The 23,003-nt window shown below is 37.3% G+C and overlaps 1 protein-coding gene across 8 annotated transcripts; it reads right to left on the bottom strand.

Moving 5' to 3' along the window:
• Positions 1-275: 275 nt before the first annotated feature.
• LOC108983575 lies at positions 276-20,510 on the bottom strand. Of its 8 annotated transcripts, none has more exons than XM_035689494.1 (9): positions 20,061-20,510; positions 17,470-18,398; positions 15,746-15,819; positions 15,567-15,647; positions 15,243-15,424; positions 3,373-3,933; positions 2,592-2,741; positions 1,192-1,628; positions 276-1,054 (listed from the first exon to the last, which is right to left on the bottom strand). In XM_035689494.1, exons 5-9 carry the CDS (start codon positions 15,352-15,354, stop codon positions 425-427), a joined length of 1,890 nt encoding a protein of 629 aa, XP_035545387.1. In that variant the 5' UTR covers positions 15,355-15,424; positions 15,567-15,647; positions 15,746-15,819; positions 17,470-18,398; positions 20,061-20,510; the 3' UTR covers positions 276-424. The 8 variants fall into 8 exon arrangements, with proteins under 8 accessions (XP_035545387.1, XP_035545390.1, XP_035545385.1 ...); XM_035689497.1 differs by having other exon boundaries at positions 17,470-17,650; XM_035689492.1 differs by having other exon boundaries at positions 17,470-17,632.
• Positions 20,511-23,003: the final 2,493 nt, after the last annotated feature.

The following is a 23,003-nucleotide window of genomic DNA, read 5'->3' as shown; positions in this document are numbered from 1 at the left end:
TCGAGCTGCCATGGACTCCAAGTGGAAATAACTCATTGTAGGTGATGGTGGACAGGCTAAAAAGTGCCAATTTCCCTTCCAGTTATCAACACGGACACCCTAGGGAAGTTGACCCGATTGCTTGTGGATGGGCACATTACTCGACAAATGGAACTTCTTACTATATGGTAGCGATTGACCACAACCAAACTAACTTTGGATTTGGAAATGCAAAGTACAATTTATAGTCAGTATATATAACAAAAAGGAAATTACTAAATCGATCTTGTCAATTATGAAGATCAAATTGAATTCTTGATGGAAATAATTCTATTTTCGTCCATCCTAGTGCAACATCGATTGACTACCTTTAACAATCCCCCTTCCTTTTCTTTTGTCTTGCATTTTGGATTTTCTGCAAGTCAATTGCCTAATTGAATTCTTCCTAGAAAAGTCTACGTTCATGTGGTCGGAAAAGAAACCTAGAACCATACGTTGAGCGGAATATATCAGCCCAAAGTCTAAAATGTAAAATAAAAAACAAAGTAACTGGGATACCAGCCAAACTTATTATAACAATCGGAATACTTTCTATTTCACTATCATATACCAGAAAGCAGGTTGCGCTGAACGTTACCACCATGCCTGCTATAGATATGAAAAGTGCTGTCAGTCCAAACAACAACCTTGCTGGTAATGACTGAAGGAAATCCTCTTCTGCATAACGTGACGTGAGAATTGACAAGAATATCAATATCGCAGTCGAGGAAGAGAGCAATGTAATTGCATCTGATATGAAGAATGCCATAAACCAATTATTTCTCAAGAAAATAGGAATGCCTAGGTCTTGACGGTTGCCACCAGGTACAGTGAAGGCTGCAGTGAAAACTACAGTGGCAATCAATGTCGCCACAAGCATGCTATAGTTTGCTGTGTCCTTCATCCATTTTTCACCTTCTTTCTGTAAATTTTCATGTGTCTGTGTAAATAATTCCCAGGGAGTATCTGCAGGTTTCTTGTTTTCATCTAAATTCATCATCTCCGTGTATGAATGCTGAACAATCTTTTCTATCTCCTGTAATGATCAAGGTGTTAGTTAGTACGTAGTTGGTAAGTGAAAGTGCGATGGATATATATATATATATGTATGTAAGCATGTGTGTATGTGTATATATTGCTAGAAGAAAAGAAAACTTCAATAATGTAGAGAACCTTAAACCACAACAACTCTCGTTGTACTTGGAGTGCTGCTCCTGATATGGTATTTAGTCGGTCTGGAGGAGCTATTTCAGCAGCCAAGTGCAGCATATTGTTGTTGTCTTGGTCGGTACAGAGTGCTATGATACCCTTGATAGAGCCTAACTCATATATTAGATTGAATACACTCTCTTGCCTATATTTAATAGCGAGGTGAAATATACTTCGGTTTTTCTCATCTACTCTCCATATGAGATCGGGATAAGAGCGTATAAGTACAATAAGAAATTCAACATTCCCTGATCTTGCAGCATCAAAAAGGAAAGAGGAATGGCCACGAACCAGCTTTACGAAGTCTTTCTCTGGCAATAGTAGAACATTTTTCCAGAGAAGATCAACTAATTGATGTGCTATTGTACCCATCAAAACTTTGTTATAGATCCCTCTGAACCCTGTTATGATATATTAGTGATCAAAAGAAAAATCAACTTTTACAACTATATATGTATTGAGACAAGAAAAAAATAGAGTACTTTTAATTCAATTTCTGATATTTTAAGGTAAGGTAGACTTTTAATATGATTGTTTATGTTCTAAGCTAATAGTGCTGGACTATCTCCTATAGGCAAGAAGCCTTTCGCAAATTTGAATGAGCAACATAATTTTTTAAAATTTAATGTGGGAGGCAAAAGTATAAATAGACTAATTTAGGCAAAATTAGTTTTTATAGAAATGTACTGCTATTTTGACGAAAGTTTTTATTTTCCGCCTAAACAAAACCACCGACGAAGGAATTGTGACATATAGAATAGAGAATGATTTATCTCATAACAAGTAGATGTGATCGTGTAAGGTTAGGTTTAGATACTGAGTTAAGATGAGATGAAAGTTGAAAATTGAATAAAATATTATTTTTTAATATTATTATTGTTTTAGAATTTGAAAAAGTTCAATTGTTTATTGTATTTTATTTGAAAATTTGTGAAAGTTGTAATAATGAGATTGGTTGAGAGTGTTTCTCATCCCAATGAGTTTTTAGTAAATATATGTGATACCCCCATATGTTATGGATAAAGGTAGGTGGTGCATGGGATCTCACATTGCTTGAAAATGAGAAGTTCTCGCTTTTTATAAGGTTTCAATTTGGCTCCAATTGTATCATTGACTAATCCTTTTAGAGTATAGGTCATGTGGTTTGGACCTTCCATTAGGGCGTTACAATATATCATCAAATCATTAGCCTACAAAAATCGATTAATACTTAGCCCCAATATCAAAAGAAAATTAATCAATTAAAATACGGTAATTGCAATATATAAATATATTTATTTATTTATTTATAGACATGCACACACATGTATATTCGCACACGCATGCATGCAAGTAAAGAAAGATTGGGTTGGAGGCATACTGACAGGAGTTTAAGCATCTTTCCCAGACGGATAGCTGACTTTTGCTGCCGATTGCATAAGGCTTTTTAGCTAACTCTTGCAATGCTATCTTCCCATATGTATCCTTCATAGTTGATAATTCTGGATAATCTTTCAGAATTTTCAATGCTATCTCTGTCCATAAAAGCATGCAGCACAATTGATTTGATCACAGTCAAAGCTGGTCAGTTAAAAAGAATCCCCATGCATATGGCCAATAACAATATTTTTGCAATGGATCATATGGTAATTCTATCTGACAATTGAACAGAATCAGTGCTAAGAAACTCGATCCTATGATATATATAATACCCACTAAGTCCAAGTTCAATTACAGAAATTATTAGAATATAATTAGTTAAATATTTGGATCACTTTGAGCTCAAGAGCTCTACTCTAATACCATATTAAATCATCATTTGTCTTAAAAATTTAAACCGATTAAAAGAGACAAATTTAATTATTTAATTTATATTCTAACAGACATCAAAACAAAGGTAATGGTGGTGTTAATTAGACATAATATAAATGATCAAATCTAACTCTTCTCTTATGCTTAAATTTTTAGGAAAAGTGTCAACTTCACGTAGTATCGGAATAGAGAATTTGAATTCAAGCTCTTACTCTATACTTTATTTTATTTAATTAAATATTCAACATGTTGGACCTACTCATTAAACAAGATTGTAGCCCACACGTGAGGGACTGCTTGGACAAAATATAAATTTTGTTTAGACAAAATAAGCGAGATGAAGGATGTGCGTACCATACAAATCACTGGAAATACAAGCAACCAGGATATCAATGCGTTCAAGAGGAGTCAAACGTATAAAAGCAGTGACAGAGTATAGATAAGCCACCATGTTTCTACGTCCTTGCAAAACTGCCATGTAAAGCGGTGTCATTCTTTTACTGCCGCGGATCATTGGCAGTTCTATGTTCTTCTTTACCATCTCCTCAGCAATTGGCACGATTCCTGATGCAGCAGCGAAGCAAATGGCCGTATTTCCATGTAAATTTGGCAGTGCTAATCCGTCCTGATCCATTCGTTTTACCAGTTCTTTTACAAAACCTGTGTGCTCTGCTGCAGCTGCGATGTGAAGAACTTTATCCTTCCGTCTTGTTATGGAATATGTAACGGCATCTGGATATTTATCAATTACTTCCTTTGCAGCTGGCCAATCACCTTTTAGGGCGGCTTTATAGAGACGGACGGAAGTGTCAAGAAAATGAAATCTTCTTGTCTCTGGAAAATTTTTTTGGACTCGCATAAGTAATCGCAGTATTTTGTTGATAAAATGATGCCTTTTAGTTTCTAAGTGAGAAGCTGGAAGATTAAAAATATACCATCAGGCCACATTATAAGATTTTTCTCTCTTTTTCTATATATTTGTTCACGTAAGAGTTTGGCGCTTTTCAAATGCAGTCTTTGCAAGTTGGATGGTGTTTAGCCCGTGGGTCTCAACTGGACACTCTGACCAAGTGACGAACACGTACATTAGCCTCAATATTGAACGTTAGAAATTACTGCAATTAAAAGCATGTCGACATTATGAAGACTACAAAATTAGAATTTAGACTTTTAGAGAAACTCCAACTTCTCTCTAAAAACTCCCCCAATTCGAAACTAGCTTGAGGGCAAAGCTCCCACCCCCTCACTTCCCTCCTGCCCATATTTTCAGTCTGTGTTTTGCTTTTGTTTTTGTGTTCTTTTCAGGTCTAATAAAGGAAGAACACTTTCCGGTGATCCCAATCTCAACATAATTTTCATCTTTGTTCTTCTACATTTCCTCTTCTATATTTCAGCGGGATGATGACCTTTTCCTTCATCCTCTCTCTTTGACCCTCGAATAGTGAGGTGATGAGCTGCCTGTGCAGTGGACCAAGAAGCACACACGCCGGTCTAGAATGGGTGTGCCGCCTGCGCAGCGGTGGATGACAGAGCTTCAGTGTGCCGTCTAGGGCAAGAGCTAGGCGAGAGGTGGGCGAAGTCAATGCTTGTGCAAAACTCGAAGCCGATGCTCAAGCGAAGGATGTGGGCAACGGACACAGAAGAGAGGGGTCATGCAGAAGAGCTTAGGTCAAAGAAGGAAGATGCATAAGGGGGGGCGGACACAGGATGAAGCTAGAAAAGAAAAAAAAAGGGGAGGGGGGGTTAAAGAAAGTGATGAAGCCCTAAGCTCCCACTTACAAACAGGTTGGGCCCATGTGTTCCTTTTCTGTGTTTATTTTTGTTTTTTATGTATTTGCAATTTTTGTTGTTTTGTTTTAGGTAAAAAAAAAAAAAGAAATAAGCTATTAGACTTGGTGTCCATAGCAGCAGAGTCTCGTTCCTCCTTTAAGAGGAGGCAGAGAGATAGTACTCCTCCTTGGAAGGACAGAGGGTGATAGTACTTCTCTGATTTTGGAAGAATGATCTTTTAGTTCTGTTTTTAAAGAGCGCTTCTCTCATAAAAACTAAAACGTTTGTTAAGAGAGTTTATAGAAGTTACGACAACGTCCATCACAAAGAAATTTGTGTGCAGGGTGTCCCAGAGTAGATGCGTAATTTAGCTTGTAGTCCGGGTTTCCCTATATTTATAAGTCACAGCTGTAACTTCGGTTTCATTGAATGGAATGAAGTCTATTTCCATCAAATAAAAAAATAAGAAAGCTTGTCGACCATGGGAAATTGAGAATCGGAATAACTATTAGGGATAAAAATAGGTAGTGGTCCCAGCTCACAAAATCCACTACATGATGATAACGGTATAAAGCCACTTTTTACATAATGGCCATGAGCCCCATTTTTAGGAAATAACCCCTCTCAACTATCTAAACCGATCCAAGGTTAACACATGGCAAGCATCTATTGTCTCTGAAAGTTCTATAAAAGGCCACTCAGTAAGATGGAAATGGAATTGTGAAAAAATAGGAGAAAATATCAATTGATGTGCGCATAATATAGCACAATAGACGGCTTCAAAATGTCTATTTGGAAGCATACCCATTATTAGTATAATACAATGTCTATTAGTCTTTTGGATTTTCATAGTGGAAAACACCTACCTGTTATATGTCTGTAACTAAGGTAGCTTTGTCTACCAAGAATTCTCCTTGTTTAGTTTAATACAATATAAAAAATATATATCTCTTAAATACTCTCGTTCTCTTAAGTGAAGGGCCATTGCTGTCAAAGCCCAATTAAATAGGATGGTGTCCCAAATGGTTCGGAGCATTGGCACAACTCGAAAGTTCTTCTCATCAATTGTGCTCGGAAATGTCGATGACTTGACAAGGTTGAACTGGTGCTGAGCTATGCGATGAGATTCCTCGGCATGGGTGTTACTCTGTATTGGTCATTTTGTGTGTCTAAAAGTTGCTCAGTTGTTACATAAAAAAAAAAAAATGTGGCTCAGTTGCCCGACCCATGGTTCTTTTGCTGTCCGAGAACACATGATTATGCCGAGGACGTTATCAAGCAAGTTAGGTGGCTGGTTTTCTTGGTTTCGTGCTAGGAGTGTTATTGTCGAGCTGTATGATTGGCATCTTTCATACGTAAGACGTACTAGGCCGGCGTGGTTGGGAGTGTAATTACATATACACGTGGAGAGTAGATATATTTTTCCTAGATTCAATAAAATGGGTAGCCCCTAGGAACGTGTCTCCTAACCATTAGTTTCAAGCATGGGGCCATGTGTAGGGGTGAACTACCTTGGCAAAATACACTAAGTTATCAGTTTGCAGGGATTTTGTAGGGATGAAACCGAATTGGATGTGAGACTCAAAACACGTGAAGCTGCTTGTATACAATATGTCTTTGCACAGAAGTGGAAGTTTACTCAGGCAAAAAGCTTAGGGAGGTTTGTTCAATAAAATATAATACACAACTTTACTTTTTCAAATCTCAAAACAATAATAATATTAAAAAATAATTTTAATAATATTTTATTCAACTTTTATATTAATTGATCTCATCTCAACTCATTATCAACACGACACCTTAGTTTTCCATAATAGTGCACCAGTTATTAAGATGCACATGTAATGAGCTCTGTACCAATTTCAAGCAAGCTTGCAATAATATCGAACTATATAAAATTTCAAGATTAAAGGTTACAAATATTCTCGATACGAGCACTATAACTGCGTGGAAGTGATTACAGAGAAGCTACCTGATGGGAACTAAGGTGGGACTACTCTTAAAAATCCTTTGTAAGTTCTAGATTGGCCAATTACAAGATCAAGAGCCAAGAAGATCAAAGAAACAATGCAAGGATTGGTACAATTCACTTAGAATGAAGTTAGCAAGAGCCCAACACTCAATATGTACTTGAAAGAAGGATAACCAGTTTTGATCCACTTGATTCAAGTTTTGGAAGACATGACTTAGAGATAAGGCATATTGTTATTGGAGGCTTCCAATTTGGTTAAAAGATTTATTTTATTAGTTTGGAATAAGTGAGCTTGAGGATGCTTGGCCCACATGTCTTATTTTTTATGAACTAGGATTTTCGAGAAGACCTTGTATTTTGGCCAATGGCTTATTTGGAAAGTTACGTTTTAGGGATGTCTTTCATAGCTTGAATCAAGTGAATCAATGTAACAACCGAGCCAGCCAAGCCTCTTTAAAAAAAAAATTTGAGTTATAGTTATGAAAAATCGTTTGGGATTACGAGTAAAATTTTTAGAATAGAGTTTGAGCCTAAGATATTTTTGGCAGTATATAAAATTTTTTATAGGTTTGATATTTAAGTTTTAAAGTCTTTAATGGATCAAGTGGATGTTCATCAAAAAATTTATGGAATAATTATATTTATTTTAAGTTGATTAGAGACCCAAAACTTTAGATAAAAGCCATGCAATAATCTCGTTAAGAGCCCAGCCGTGAGATTGGGTCCAGGCTTCATCGCACAGTGTCAAGCCATTTCTATTTCATGCACGTCCATCCCTTCCTTTTATTTAGGTTTGTTCTACTTTCTACTTATAGCTTATGTATAAGTTTAAGTTTTTCTCAACCCTAGACTCATTGCCGCTGCCCTCATTTCATGCCCTCAGCACACAAGAAACCGTGGCCATTGCAGCCAGTCCCTACCCTTCTGTAAAGTACCAAACCACAAGCCTTGGTTGCGTTCAGCAGCCCAGCCACCCCCCACAGCCAGGCCAATGCATCGTTCTCCGCCAAACTCAGTCCATGCACATGGAACCTCAGCCACACAAAGTCCACCACTCAAGCCGTGCGCCACCACCATCTTCGTGTAAACACCACCTCTGTTGCACCACCGAAAAACAAAGCACCTACCAAGCCAACGGGTCGCTACTCCCCGGGCCCAGTCCACGCGGAACCTCAACCACACGAAGCCGCCACCCAACGTTGCGCCGTAGCACCTCTGCTTAACCGCTGCTCAACCTCACGAAACTGAGAGCCACCCCCCATCTCACGGAAGAGCCTCTGCTTCCTGCACCAAAAACAGAGCATTTATTGATCTCCAACGCACCGCACCAGCCACTCCAAGCCATCGCCACCCGCACGGAAGAGGACGCCGGACACCCACAGACCACCCCAGCCCGTAGCAACCCCTCATGGTGAGCATCTGCTTCTTTCCGCCCTCTCTCTCACTCACCTATCCTTATCTTTCTCTCGTGCTCAGCGCTGCTCGACAGAAGCTCCGCCGTGCTCTTGCTCTTCTGCTGCGCCACCACAGCTCCTCCAGTCAGCCCCGGCGCCCCTTACCCCTCCTCGCGTGCCTCTGTTTCCCTTGGTTAAGCCCATGTCTCCGCTCACTGGGTGTTTCCCGTGTTTTGTCTGTGCATCAGTTTTTTTTTCCCTTCTTATAAGTGATTTACGTACATATATATATATTGTATATATATATATATATATATAAAGTGTTAACTTGATAGTTGATTTCTATTTCCAGTTTTACCCATTTACGTTCTAGAAATGTGTTTTCAGATGAAAGGTATTTATTTATTTATTTATTTTTATTGTTATGTTAAAATGAGTTTTGGCTTTAAGTCTCATAAAATATTATTTTTGTGTAAAAAATATTTTAATAATATTGTTAACTAAAAGAAGTAAACCTATTTTTAAGAGGAGTTTTGCATGGCGTATTTTATAAGATTTTTAAAGTAGTCTAAGTATTCTATTAATTTATAATATATATTGTTGGTACTTTAGATATTTTTTTAATATTACTCTTTATTGAATTCCGTAAATGCCTAAATACTTGCTCGAATAAATCTATTTTCGGTACGAATTCGATTAAGTGGATATTGGTAATTTTAGAAAATTGTGGTATTATAGGAATTATTAGAATTCTAGGTTTTGAGGATTTAAAATAGGTTCTTAGGTTCAAATATCGAAATACGTGATTGATTGAAAATTTACAGAATTTACGTAATTTTATAGGTGACAATTAATATTTGTTTGGCTTCGTTGAAGAATTTTGAAAGATTAAAGAATCCAAGTAAACGGGATTCATATACTAGACTTTGCATAAAAATAAAATAGACTGAGGTCAATTTTGAAAATGTGCATGTTTTGTTATGAAATGAAATTTTGGAAATGACCTTAGTTATTTGTTCAGCATTACTCATGAAATTATGTATAAGAATGAAATATTTTCTGTCATGACTAGTGTAGACATGAGCTTATTTTTGACATTTTGCTTCCAAACTGTGCAAAAGAGAGCGAATATGAAATTTTGTACATAAATTATATTTTTGTGATCTGATTATGTTCTGTTCTGAAAATGTTTTGTACTCTGCTATGATAAGATATGATTTCTGAAACCTCTGGCATGACATTCTGTTTCAGTTCTAACCTTACCATGGGTGTAAAATTGTGGCCTCTGTTTGGGTTGGTACCAACTTTTCTGTTTCTGGTGCACCCACTTTAGAAACAAAGTGGTTTTCTGCGTGATTTTCCCTATGTGCACACTCGAGACTTCGAGAATGGTAAGGGGAAGATTCACATTCTATTTCTGCTTGGTTGAATGCTGGGTTTTGCACAACCCTACTATAGGGGTTAAACATGAAATTCTATTCTGATATGATGTTTCAATTATGCTATGCCAAGGAAATTTTAAATAAAAATATTTTTGAACATTCGCTCTTATATTTTGATAACATGTTCTGACTCTGCATTCTGAAAATAAAGTGTTTTGTTCTGCATTCTGAAATCTGTAAATGCTCATGTTTGCATACTAGTATATGTTCTCTACTTACTGAGTTGTTGATAACTCACACATCTCCATAATATGTTTCAGATATTTTTGATGCAACAACTGGAAATCAAGAATAGGGAGTACTTGCAAGTTTGTTGATCATAGAAGACTAAGTGCCTTAGGGTACAATGACTGTTGGAGAGTCTTTTGGTAGTGTTAATATTGTATGTGGCTTTGGTATTTTGAGTAATGGATATTTCTAATCCTTGTGGGAGAGTTTATGTTTATTAATGATACATCACTGATGTGCCCTTATGTAGGAACATAGATATTTGTATTGAACAAATATGTTAATATGTTATGGAGATTCTGGTTTATTTTAAAAATATTAATTGGAAATGATTTTTAGGTGATATGAGTTAACTCTCCGGACCCTCGTGGTTGGGGCGTTACAATTAAAACTAGTTCTCCTTCTTTCAAGCTCATCTTGAGTGTTGGGCTCTTGCTAGCTTTATCTCAAGTGGATTGCACCAATCCTTATATTGTTTCATTAATCTTCTTGATTCTTGATCTTGTAATTGGCTCATCTAGAACTTGCAAATGATCTTTAAGAGTAGGCTCACCTTGGTTCTAACCTAATTAAAACCCTAGCTAAAATAAAACTATTTTTACCCAAAATGGCCCTAGATGAATAGTGTCGCGGCTACAGTAACACGGCTATAGTATCGCTACAGTAACTTCTTGAAACCCTAGTTCCTAAAAAATAACTTTTCAAATAAGCCATTGGCCAAAATACAAGGTCTTTCCAAAAACCTTGATTCATAAGAAATAAGACATATGTGGGCCAAACATCCTTAAGCCCACTTATTGTAAACTAATAAAATAAATCATTTGACTAAATTGGAAGCCTCCAATAACAATAGTCTCTATGCCTAATTCATGTCTTCCATAGCTTGAATCAAGTGTATCAAACCTGGTTCTCCTTTTTTCAAGCCCATCTCGAGTGTTGGGCTCTTGCTAGCTAGCTTCATCCCAAATAGATTGCACCAATCCTTATATTGCTTCCTTGATCTTCATGGCTTTTGATCTTGTAATTGGCTCATCTGGAACTTGCAAAAGATCTTTAAGCGTAGGCCCACCTTAGTTCCCATCATTCAGGTAAATCACAACATTTGTGGCGTTCCTCCTTGTAATTTGGGTTCTTGAGATAGGTTCTTCAACGGGCCTAGATTTTAATATAATCTAGATTCTTGAAACAAGTTCTCAACGGGTCTAGATTCTCCATCCATTGACTTGATTTTGGTTTTCTTTAGTGAGTTTTCAAATTGATTGTGGGTTCAAGAGATTCTATTCATACAGATTTATATCATTTGGTATTCAGAGCAAAGTTTCCAATTAGGTATGATTCTATCTTTTATTTCTTGCATATTTAATTCTAGAGCTTCATTGTTCTATGATTACAAAAATCCAAAAAAAAAAAAAAAATAGAAGTGGCTGCCGAATTTCTTCACTATTGTTAGGGTTGCTAAATTTCATTGTTCTAGGATTTGTGTTGGCCGAAATCTCTTGTTCTAGGGGTTTCCGTATATCACTTATCCTAAGGTTTTTGAGTTATTGTTAGGGTTTTGTCAATTGCTTATTCTTTTGATTATAATCAAATCAATTGTTGAAAAGAAGGAAAAAAAAATAAAATCCAAATTTTTTTTTCTTGATCCTTATCATCAAAGGGATTGCATACATCATTCTAGTTGATATCTTATCTTAGAGTTACTCTTTCATTTGTATAATTTCCTTGATTCTCGTATCTTTCTATTCCTTCTGTGTTTATCGTGTTCTTGTTTCTTAGAACTAATTACTAGTTGGGATAAAATAAGGTTGCATTGTCTTGATTGAGTTCAATTAATTCTTAAAGAACTTGAGTAGAAAAACTCTTGAGGTAAAAGACAAGAGAGTGAGACTATTATCGGATAAAAAATCAATTAAGAGTGAAACACGAGTGGAGTGTCATTACTTGAGTATAAACACGAAAGGGAGTGTGAGATTTGTTTTTACCACTAACATTCTTTTGTGCAGCACACTATAATGTCTCACCGGAGTAGCTCATCACTGAGGGGGGAGGGCAGATAACTCATCATTTGTGTTGCAAGCCATGTAACAACAGTTTAAACAGTTGAACTTTGTGTTGGGTGAAGTGAAGGATAGGATGGATCATCAAGAAGAAGCAATTAAAAATCTGCAAAGTGGGAGAAATAGAAGGCGACGTGAGCCTAAGGTTGAAAATGAGTATGAGAATAAAGGAGATGGTAAGGATGAGAAAGACTTAACATTTAAAGTTGGATCGGGTAGATATAGAAGAGTTGGGCGTGAAAGAGGATTTGAGTGGAACCTAGGGGGTCGGGATGTTATAGATAGAGACATTGGGAGTATCAAAATGAAAATACCATCTTTTCAAGGTAGAACTTACCTTAAGGTTTTATCTAAAGTGGGAGAAAAAAATAGAGTTGGTGTTTCATTGCCATAATTACTCTGAAGAGAAGAAAGTAAAGTTGGCAGTAATTGAGTTCACTGATTATGCTATTATTTGGTGGGATCAATTAGTGACCAATAGGAGGAGGAATTATGAGAGGCCTGTAGAGACATGGGAAGAGTTGAAAGCTCTCATGAGGCGGATATTTGTACCTAGCAATTACTATAGAGACCTTTATCAAAAATTACAAAATCTTATACAGGGGTCTAAGAGCGAGGAGGATTACCATAAGGAGATGTAGATAACAATGATTCAGGCTAATGTAGAAGAGGATTACGAGATCACCGTGGCTAGATTTTTTGAGTGGTTTGAATAGGGACATAGCTAATATAATTGAATTGCAGCATTATGTGAGGATAGAGGATATGGTGCACATGACTATGAAGGTGGAGATGCAGTTAAAGAGGAAAGGGACAGCAAGATATACTTTTGTTTCTAGTATTGCTTGGAAATCAAAATGGGATAGGATTGATCCAGCTAAAGTAAAGGAAAAGACCGAACCACCTAAGGGAAAAAATGAGAGAATTAGCAACAAACTCAAGGTAGAATCTCAACCTTTACGAAAGAAAGAAATTAAATGTTTTAAGTATTTGGGTTCAGAACACATCGCTTCTCAATGTCCAAACAGGAGGGTGATAATTATGCGAGACAATATAGAGGTGATGACTGAGAGTGAGGATGATAGTGATGAGGTGCCCGAGTTGGTTGATGCTAGTGATGATGATAGAGTAGTATACCCCGTGACAGGTGAGTCTCTTGTTGTTAGGCGTGCTCTCAGTACACACATTAAGGTGGATGATGCAGAGCAACAGAGAGAGAACATTTTCTTGAAACGAATTCTCAATAGGTTTAGATTCTTCATCCATTGACTTGATTTTGACTTTCTTGGATGAGTTTTCAAATTGATTGTGAGTTCAAGGGATTCCATTCATGCGAGTTCATATCCTTACCCTTAGGTTTTCAAACATACCATTGATTTGAGCAAAGTTAAGATCTATTTTCGAGCAACTTCCGAAAAAGGACATTTCTAAATGGCAAATCAAGAAGGTTGCAATCAGCAGCCTCCAAATCATTGAGCAAAGTCTCTTGGAAAGATGCTCACATTTACCAGGCAAATGACGTAGGTCGGAATCACAGTAGAAGACCTCGCGATTACCGAAGAAAGAAAATAAGCTTTTGCTAGAGTTCACCGAGCAAGGTCAATTCCTAGCTTGCGATCGAGGAGCAGGAAAAACTAAGCCCCTTCTCTGGAACACCGAGCAAGGTTGATCTCTACAAGCCTCCTAACAATTACCGAAGGCAAAATAAAATTTAGCCTTTGATCGGGACCATCAAGCAAGTCCACTTCCTAGCTCGCGACCAACGGGCAAGAAAGAAAATATGTCATTGCTCAAGAACACCAAGCAAGGCCAATCTCTTCAAGAGTCCACGCAATTGCCAAGATAGAAAGAGAATTAAAAGCCCTTGATTGGGACCACTAAGCAAGGTCACTTCCTAGCTTGCAATCAACAAGTAGAGAAGAAGTTAAGCCATTGTTGGGGACCACCGAGCAAGGCCACTTCCTAGCTCGCAATCAACATACAAGAAAAATTAAGCTCTTTCTCGGGACCACTGGGCAAGACCAATTCCTAGCTCACGATGAACGAGCAGGAAAAGTTAAGCTCTTGCTCAGGACCACCGAGCAACTCTAATTTCTAACTTGCAATTACAGAGGAAGAAAGAAAATAAGTCTTACTTGGGATCATTGAGTAAGGATAATCTCTTCGTACCATTGCTCAAAATCGAGCATGAAGAAAACAAACCCTTGCTCAGAACCACTGAGCAAGGCCCATCTCTAAAAACCACCGCGCTCAAGATCAGAGAGTAAGGTAAATTTCTACAAGATGATGCACGTGATTACCAAGAAGGAAGAAAAATGGTTCTTGCTCGGAATCATTGATCAATGTCGATCTCTACAAGACTATTTTGCGATTACCAATGAGCAAAAAAGATAACCTACATCAAGACTTCATCGAAGGAAACACAAATACGTTCTTAAAGGCATCAGACAAGACCTCATTCGAGATCAATGAGTGACGTCAAAAAATAAGGTAAAATTGTTCGTTAAATATTAGATTGGTTTGATATATATATATATATATATATATATATAATGATTTGAAAAATTATCATGGCTCAAGGTGTTGAGCCCTTAGATATGCACTAGACATTCTGACTAAGTGAGTAACACATTACCCACAATGTTGAGTGCTATAAATTACTGCAATTAAAAGCACGTATAAGATTCCCAAGCTCAATCTGCTAAGCATGTCAACCATGGGAATCATGGGTAACTGTTGGAGATAAAGATAGGTACTGGTCCCACTCACAACCCACTACATGCCACATTGTGATAACCGTATAAAGCCACTTCTTAGATAGATAAAGGCCATGAGTCCTATTTTTAGGGAATAACTACTCACTCCCAACTATCTAACCAATCCAAAGTTGACACATGACAAGTATCTATGGACTCTAAAAATCCTAAAGAAGGCCACTCCATAAGATGGAAAGGGAATGGTGAATATGATGCACGAAATGACTAAATGACTAATTTAATCATCATAGTGTCCCAGTCTTTCAGGACCCGGCCGGCAGAGTCCGGTGACAATTTTCTTGTTTTACAAGAGTTCAAATTATCAGTATGAGAAATGAGAGGGTCATCCGACAATATGGTTGGCATTTTCCCTTGAAAGACAAACTTACGAACAGATGGTGCTAAAATCACAAATTATTCCAAAACAAATTGATATATTTAATATTGAAATGGAGGATAAATCATAAAGTACTGTAAAAATCAAAGTTTAAAGTTATAATCTTTCTCTAATACCATGTTTAATCATCAATTGTCCCAAAGCTTGTTCTCTAGTTTCATGCCAAATGCCAATATGGATGAGCTAGAGAGAAAGAGAAAGAACTTACTCTCAATAGCCTCATTTTCAGCATCATCGATTGCGTCCCAGTAAACTTCCGTTTGAGGAGATGATGGAGAAAGAAAGATTCCTTGTTGATCCATAACGTTTCCATCACTCATCGTGGAAAAGCTTAGCTAGCTAGCTCACGTACTCCTTCCAAAAAGCAAATCTCTGAATACTAAATTTGATCTTCAAATATGGAATATTTCTTTTGTTAGCTCGTAAGAAATACAAACAGATAGAAATGAATACTAAAATATGCTGAATATCATGAGGCACAGATGAATTTTTCATGTGAACCAAATATTTGTGAAGTATAATCAGTACGTACATGATCAGAATAAACTTCGATGCAGATTGATGAATTTTTGGATTGCTGAAAAGGGCGGGGGAAAAGTGTCGACGCTATTTGCTGAGCAAATAGAGAAAAAGTGCTAAATGCATGATCACAACATGCAACTATATATAATATACACTGTAGATCTGTTAAAGGAGATTGTGAATGCTTACTTTTGCGGTTGCAAATTGAGCTTCAAAGCCTCGATCCCAGGCAGCCAAATGAACTAAGGTTTTGGATTATCAACCTTGCAGGAGCGTTTGACGACAAAGTTAAACATATGATCTAGAAGACCAGGTACTTCACCATAATACGGACAAAAACACACCAATGGATGGGACGATATTCATTTATTAAATAATAAATATACTTTTTTAAAACCTCTACGTTTGTTTAAATCAAAATTTTGTACAGTTTTAAGTACTATTATTCTATCAAGGAACAGTACTGAGTGCACTATCAGTACTACTTTCTTGACATTGCAATCTGTTTAGTCCATTGGTACCATCATTCATTCATTCATTTAATCAATCATGGTCGTTACGTAGCTTTATACATGATTAAAACATTCATTTCATTTTCTTTCTTTTTCATTCATTCATTTCAATCCTTTCCTTTTCATCCTTTTCATTCATCAGTCCATTTCATTCCATAAAACATCATTTCATAACATAGGGCATAGAACATCATCATTTCATTTCATAGAACATAGAGACCATAAGTACCACATGATATAACATACATTTCATCATACATACAATTATTCTTGATGTGCATAAAAAGAGGTTGCCAAACAAAGGCCATTACATACATATATCTCAAAACATTAATACTTTAGCATATATTTATAAAACATCACTTCATTTCTAAAAAAAAACAAATTTCATTTCCTTTCGTTGTATAAAAGACATTTTTATAAAGAGAAATGTTTCATTTTCATATCATTTAGAAAACTCTAGAAGAGAATGAACATAATATGTACTGGACTCCCTGCCATTTTCATTTCATGCAGTCCATTCATGTGCGTGTCAGATAACAACCTACATTCATGCATAGCTTTACCTCAATTTCCTTCTAACTTACATTAGAACATTAAACATAAAATTTGCATTATTAAAACTACTCCTAACTCTAAGTGCTTCTTTTCCACATGGTCTTAATTTTTAGTTAATTCTTTACTTAAACCTCCTTCACTTAGACTCATCATTATCCAATTAACCTCCTTCACCTATTTACTTGTATACTTCCTCATAATATTCCTAATAGTACAAACTTACACCTCTAGGTATTCATAGCATCCCATTCATTTCACTTATACAAGTCATCATTCAATCCTCGAAGCATAGCCATTTTCATTAATCTTTAAACCTAAACTATGAACGTAAAAGCCCAACTTCATTTCTAACTAATGATCTCATCATCTTCTAGTACTCTACCTCACGTTCCTTAGCTTTGTTTTCGTTAACTTCAAGACCATGACTTAGCTAGAACCTCATTGAGGTCATACCTTTCTAAATCCATGGCCTTATACTTTAAAATGAACCTCCATGCTCACTTTAAGTCCAAGGCACAAATCCTATCAACTCCATTATTCCCTTCCTCCATTCATGCATAATTCAATCCAACACTTCAACATAATCCAAACCAAGCTACATATACAACCAACCAAATACACACGTAGACAAGGTTGCCCAAGTTTCATCCATACACAATACATTCAATATGCATAAAATCTGTCCACATTATAAATCCAACTAAATATACCCATATTCCTTACTCATTTATCACCTAAGGTCAACATACAATCCATCAAAATACCCATTTCAGCTACATTCATCAAACAAGCCTTCTACCAAATAGAATATGAGAGTAAATATGGGAGGGATGAGAGATTTACCAAAAAGTGTGACCCGAGAAATTACAGCTCAAAGGTAGGGGCTAAGCTGCTGGTTCCAAGTACACATGGCAACTACTGCAGGTGCCGTTGCTGCACTAATGCTTATGCTGCTTTCTACTGTTCTTTTGGCTCCCAAAACTTCACGTCCTCAATTATGCACTCACTAGACCATAAATAGAAACTAGAGGTGAATGGAAACAATGATAAAATACCATATAACAAATTGGTTTTAACCGAAATTATAGGGAACTAAAGTCTGGAGAAAAAACGTTGAGACCAGAATTGAACCAGGGAAAGGGAACTATTCAGACTGCTGTAGTGGCCATTAAGGAGGCTGAGTCTCTTCTTAAGGTAGCTTAAAACAAGGTAGATTAGTGGCTAAGGGTGTATGAGGTTGAAACTATCAGAAAAAGAGGAAACTAGGATTTTTGAACTACTGTGAATTTGCTGAACTGCTATTGCTTATGATTTTTGCAGCTGTCCGAAACTCAAAGTCCTTCTGCTTGCTGCTCTAGATCACGATTGATCAGGAAGAGATTATCATACACTAAAACTAAGAAGGAAAGGAAGAAGGGATGCCAAAAGAAAAGATTGTGGACTACTGGCTTGACACTACCCGAAAACTGAAATTTTGGTGTTAATGCTGACATAATTTTCGGTTGTTGCTGTTGCAGTCCTTTGTAGCTGCTGTTTCTCAAATTTTGGATGACTATATTGGCTAGTTTGGTTTCCATTATGTTGTAATAAGATGTCTTAATGTTGAAATTACAACAGAGGAGAAGAGAGGGTAAGTAGCTGTTCTAAGTTTGAAAATAGAAGCTTGATATGGTCTGAAATTCTACTGCTGTTGCTCTTTTGCTTTTGCTTTTTGTACGAGTTTCTGCAACACTTGGGTGTTTTCATCTGGTCTATGATCCCTGTGGTGACAGCTACAAAAACAAGGAAACTGAATTTAGTGTTGTTGGTTGAAGGTGTCGTGTACTTGAGGTATGAAGGCCCAAATGTGTTATTGCTGCTCCAACCTCTCTTTGCTACTACATTGCTGAATTTCATAGGTTGCTGTTTGCTGTTTGAGGCATCTAAATTCTGCTGTAGTGGCTGAGATACATTTTGAGGAACAAGGTAAATCAGTGACTAAGGTGACGAGAGTTGAGAGGAAGGAAGGTTGAAGCTATCGGGTTGAATATTTTTCTTGCTACTGCAACATGATTTTCTGCTGATATTGTCCATGATATTGCTGCCTTATTTCTACTAAAGGTCGAAATGGTGACTGATTCCACTTCTCATGGTGGCCTGAGACATAGATCTAAAAGTGACAAGTGACTAGAATAGAGGACAAGTAAAGATCATAGAAGATCAAGCTGAAATGAAAGGTATGCATGTGACAAGTATGCAGCTGAGTTTTCTGTTTTCCTTTGATGTTTCCCACTGCCATTTGGTGAAATTATAAGCTTCGAATGTCTCTTGTTCTACCGTGGCTAACAAATAAAGTGATGATGATGAAAACTTAAGGAAATTAGCGAGGTTGAAGTATAAAAAGTAGATCTGAAATGTATAAAATGCTTGCTGCAGCAAGCATTGATTCCCTCTGCTTTCACTTGCTTCTACTGTTAAAACCTCTTAAATCTGCAGCTATAACTAGAGATTTATCATATAATAGTCACACTTCACTTAAGAAGAAAGAAAGAGGATTTGTTTAAGAGAGAAGACCTTAAACCATCGGTTTGGAGCTTACAAGGTGTAGGTATGAAAGCTGAAAAATTCCTGCTGCAGCTGTTGCATATTTCTGCTATTGTTGCTGGCCTAAGTTTATGGTGATGAAAACTACTATTAAGGCTTCTGTTTGACATACCAACAAGCTTCTATTGTTGCTTCACCTACAAGTTTTTTGGTGTGATGGAGTTTCTGTTTTGTTGTTGATTGAGTGCAGTGAGTGTTGACCGTGAATGAGTTTCCTAACAGTGCTAGGAAACAGAATCTTGGTTGTCTCGTGGTTGAGTTGCTTTACAGAAAAAGATAAAATAAAAGAACCAGACATGGAAGAGGGAAGGAAAGCTTGCTGTTATAGTTCGGTTTGCAGTTTCTTTTTGCGGTTCCTGCAGCTGTTTTCTTCAATTTCTTTTGAACTACTATCAACCAACCTTATACGGAAGATAAAAATGAGGATGGAAAAGGCTTAAGACCTCATAGAAGCTGAAAGGCATAAAACTGGATAGATCCAAGAGGGTCACAAAATTTTCTGCTGCCATAGCTGCTGTTGCAGAAATTCTGCTGCACAGCAGCTTGTGGTGGCTATTTGAGGCCTAAATTCCTTGCTCTAATGGTTGAGGATGCTGAGAATGGTGTTGTTGTGAAGGGGCTTAAGCAGAGGAGTTGAGGAGAGGGAGTTGAAGCTGCTGTCAGGTGGAAGGAAAATCTGAAATTCCTGGAGTGTAGAAACCGACTATTTGCTTCTGTTTGTGCTTCTTTTGGTTTCAATTTTCAACTGCTAGTGCCTTGTTTCCTTCCAGAATTTATTTGTAGTGTGCTTGTGGTAGAAAGGAAGAGTAATAGAGAGTTGCAGCTGGAGAGATTAGACGCGAGAGACATACTTTTGCTGCTGTCTAACTCCGCCCCTGCTGCTGCCACTTTGCATTGTTGTCTGTGATGTTTCAGCCGCTTCAAGGGCCTGAGTTGCTCATCACTTGTTGCTGTTTCAGGTTTCTAACACCAGCTGTGGTGGTTCTTGCTTATGGTGGCCGGAAGTGGAGCTTGAGATGGCTGAGGAGAAGAGAAACCGTGAGGGTGAAAGAGAGCTGTCATGGACATCCCACTGCTGTGTTGCTGCTAGTGCAGTTGGTTTTTGTTACTGTCATTGTGGCTCGAGTGGCGTGTGTTCTGTGAAGAAATAAGAGGAGAGATCAAGACAGTGAAGAAGAGTTGGGCGTTGGTTTGCTGGAGTGAACGGAGATTGACAGAGGAAAGCTGGTGTTGACCGATTGTGTGTGAGGCAAATATGTGGTCTAAAATTGAGAGAGAAAACGGAGAGGAGATGAAGGTTGGAATAAAAAGACATCCTAGCCATAGACGTGTTCTAACTTTAATCAAAGGGTAAACATAAAACATAGAGAAATAGAAAGGAAGTAATAGAAATGGGAGAGAAATAGAATAAATGGAAAAAGTATTTTTTTTTTTATCCAAATTATTAGAATTTGATATTATTTTTGAGACTTTAAATTAAAGAGGCTTACTATAAAAGTTAGCTTTGATTCAATAACCTAACTTTTAAAAATCATCTACTAAACTTAAAAATAAGAATTCGAGTTTAGACTTTTAGGCGAGGCTTGGGACCAACACAAGAGGAAATCAAAACGGTTGGTCACAGCTACCCGCCCTATATGGCTCGGTAGTAGCCTCATCAAGTCCCCAATCCCGCCTAGGCGAGGTGGACATCTTCAACCCTGGCCTAAGCCCCACTCTTCCACCATATTCATCCGTCCCGCCCAAACAAAGGGGTGGATCTCTCAAGCCACAGTTCGGCCGTTGCAATCCAAACTTCAAATAAATTTTAACCTCTAAACCAACAGATCAAAAGTTTATAGATCCACAAATAAACATAGAAATCCATAGATCTAAAGAAGATCTAGAACCAAGAGAACAAAAAAAAAAGTAGCAGACAAGGGTCTGCCCATCACTATAGTGCAAGTGCCATAGGTCTGTGCACACCCACGATATAACTTGAATGTGGGTCTACATGGCTTGGCCATGGGTATGTGCACACACACGACACAACTTGGCCATGGGGTGTAAAAATACTTGAATGAGAAGGAAAAAAATAAAACAAGAATAAGAGAAGAAATGAAGGTGGAAAAGAAGAACATCAAGAAGAGGAGGTGGGGAAAAAGAAGAAAAGAAAAAGGGGGCAATGAGAAAGGGTTGTGCAGTGCTGGAATGAGAAAAAATGTTAGGATTCTTTAGTTTATATACCTAATCAGGCATTTGGGTTCCATATCCGGAATCCACTCACTTAGATATATATATATATATATATATATATATATATTCATTTAATCTATCCACCTACACCCGTGTCCGGGCAGGGCAGGTGCTAGCACTGTTCATCTAGGCCAGGTTTTTTCCTGACCTGGTCTGGAACCTGGTTATCCAGCCTGAAACAAACCCTAGCCGGTACCCGTCCTCCAAAACCCGAGTACACCCGGGCCAGGTACCGGGTTTAAAACTCAGGTACACTCGGGCCAGGTACCGGGTTTAAAACCCAGGAACATCCGAGTACACCTGGGCCAAGTACCGGATTTTTTTAAAAACCAACCCCATTATCAAAATAGTGTCGTTTTAGCACTAGGTTTAAAATCCCCGTCTACCCCCCATCTCTCGATTCTCTCTCTCTTGTTACTCAAATTCAATACTCGAAATCTCAGATTGCAGAAACCCTAGCGCCTACCCTAGCCTCCCTCGTGACTCCATCATCGTCATCGCTGACCCTTCGTTGCCTACTCGCTATCATTCTCGTGACCCCATCATCATCACCTACTCAAATTGCAGAAACACTATACCTCTGCCGATCGAAGCTCAGTTCCTCGTGGCCGTCGTCTTCCACTTTTTTGCTTCGTCATCGACTTCTACAACCGAATGTTAATTTTTCTCTATTTCACACACACATTATCTCTATATTGATGCTATTATTTCAATTCGGGTTGTAAGAAAACATTTTGTTATAATCTATAGCTAGGTCTAGTATCTATGTTGTCGTGGTTCTGTGTTTCTAGTTGCAGGAATCTTGTGCTTTGCTTTCCCTTGTGGCTCTATACTAGGGTTTTCTCATAGTTTAATTTTGTCAGCTGTTATGTTGTAGTACCAGTGATTTGTAATTAAAAAAAAAAAAAAATTCATTTTTGTTCATCTTAGCAACAATAAGTGGATCTCATCACTTTCAAAAATAAGTGGATCGGATCACATGGCTTTAACAACAATAAACCAAAAAAAGTCATTAAAAAAAAAAACTTGGCAAAATTTTTATATTTTAAATGGATCTCATCACTTTCACAAAAACAAAAAACACACGTCTAAATTATATATATATATATTCCATTTCGAAGGGTTACGATGCTCTATTTTCAACGAATAACTCGTTATTGTCAGTCACCCAAAAGAAAAAAATCAGTTTATTAAGACAAGTATTTTTCAAAAAAAGAAAAACAAAACCATCAGATTATTTCTGCTATATATATTTCTTAAGGAAAGAAACGTTTTTGTTTTTTTTTTTCTTTTAGAGGGGGTCCTATATATCATTTAAGAGCGTTAGGTAAAAGTAAAACTTTCACTAGGAAAGAAACGTTTTTTTTTTTTTTTGGTCAGAGGGCCGGGGGTCCTATCATTTAAGAGCATTAGGTAAAACTTCTGTAGAAGATGGGCTAGCTGTCGGCTATCCCTTGTCAAGTCTATTCTTTCTCCTCATGCAGTCGAGCGGGAGAAATTTCATAAATTTATCTTTGTCCTTTTTGAATTATATGCGAACTTGATAGCTAGCATGAGTC

Source organism: Juglans regia, chromosome 4 (assembly GCF_001411555.2).
Source record: "Juglans regia cultivar Chandler chromosome 4, Walnut 2.0, whole genome shotgun sequence".
Lineage (NCBI taxonomy): Eukaryota > Viridiplantae > Streptophyta > Magnoliopsida > Fagales > Juglandaceae > Juglans > Juglans regia.
The sequence above is the reverse complement of the archived record's forward strand: the minus strand, read 5'-3'. Positions and strand labels throughout refer to the sequence as shown.

Bases quoted from the DNA above. Each gene is read 5' to 3' on its own strand.
- LOC108983575 (XM_035689494.1), bottom strand. From the start codon at position 15,354: ATGAGTGATGGAAACGTTATGGATCAACAAGGAATCTTTCTTTCTCCA. The intron at 2,742-3,372 runs GTACGCACATCC...TTTTATGGACAG, and splicing joins TATTTCCAGTGATTTGTATG to AGATAGCATTGAAAATTCTG. The intron at 1,629-2,591 runs GTCAGTATGCCT...ATATCATAACAG, and splicing joins GGAAAGATGCTTAAACTCCT to GGTTCAGAGGGATCTATAAC.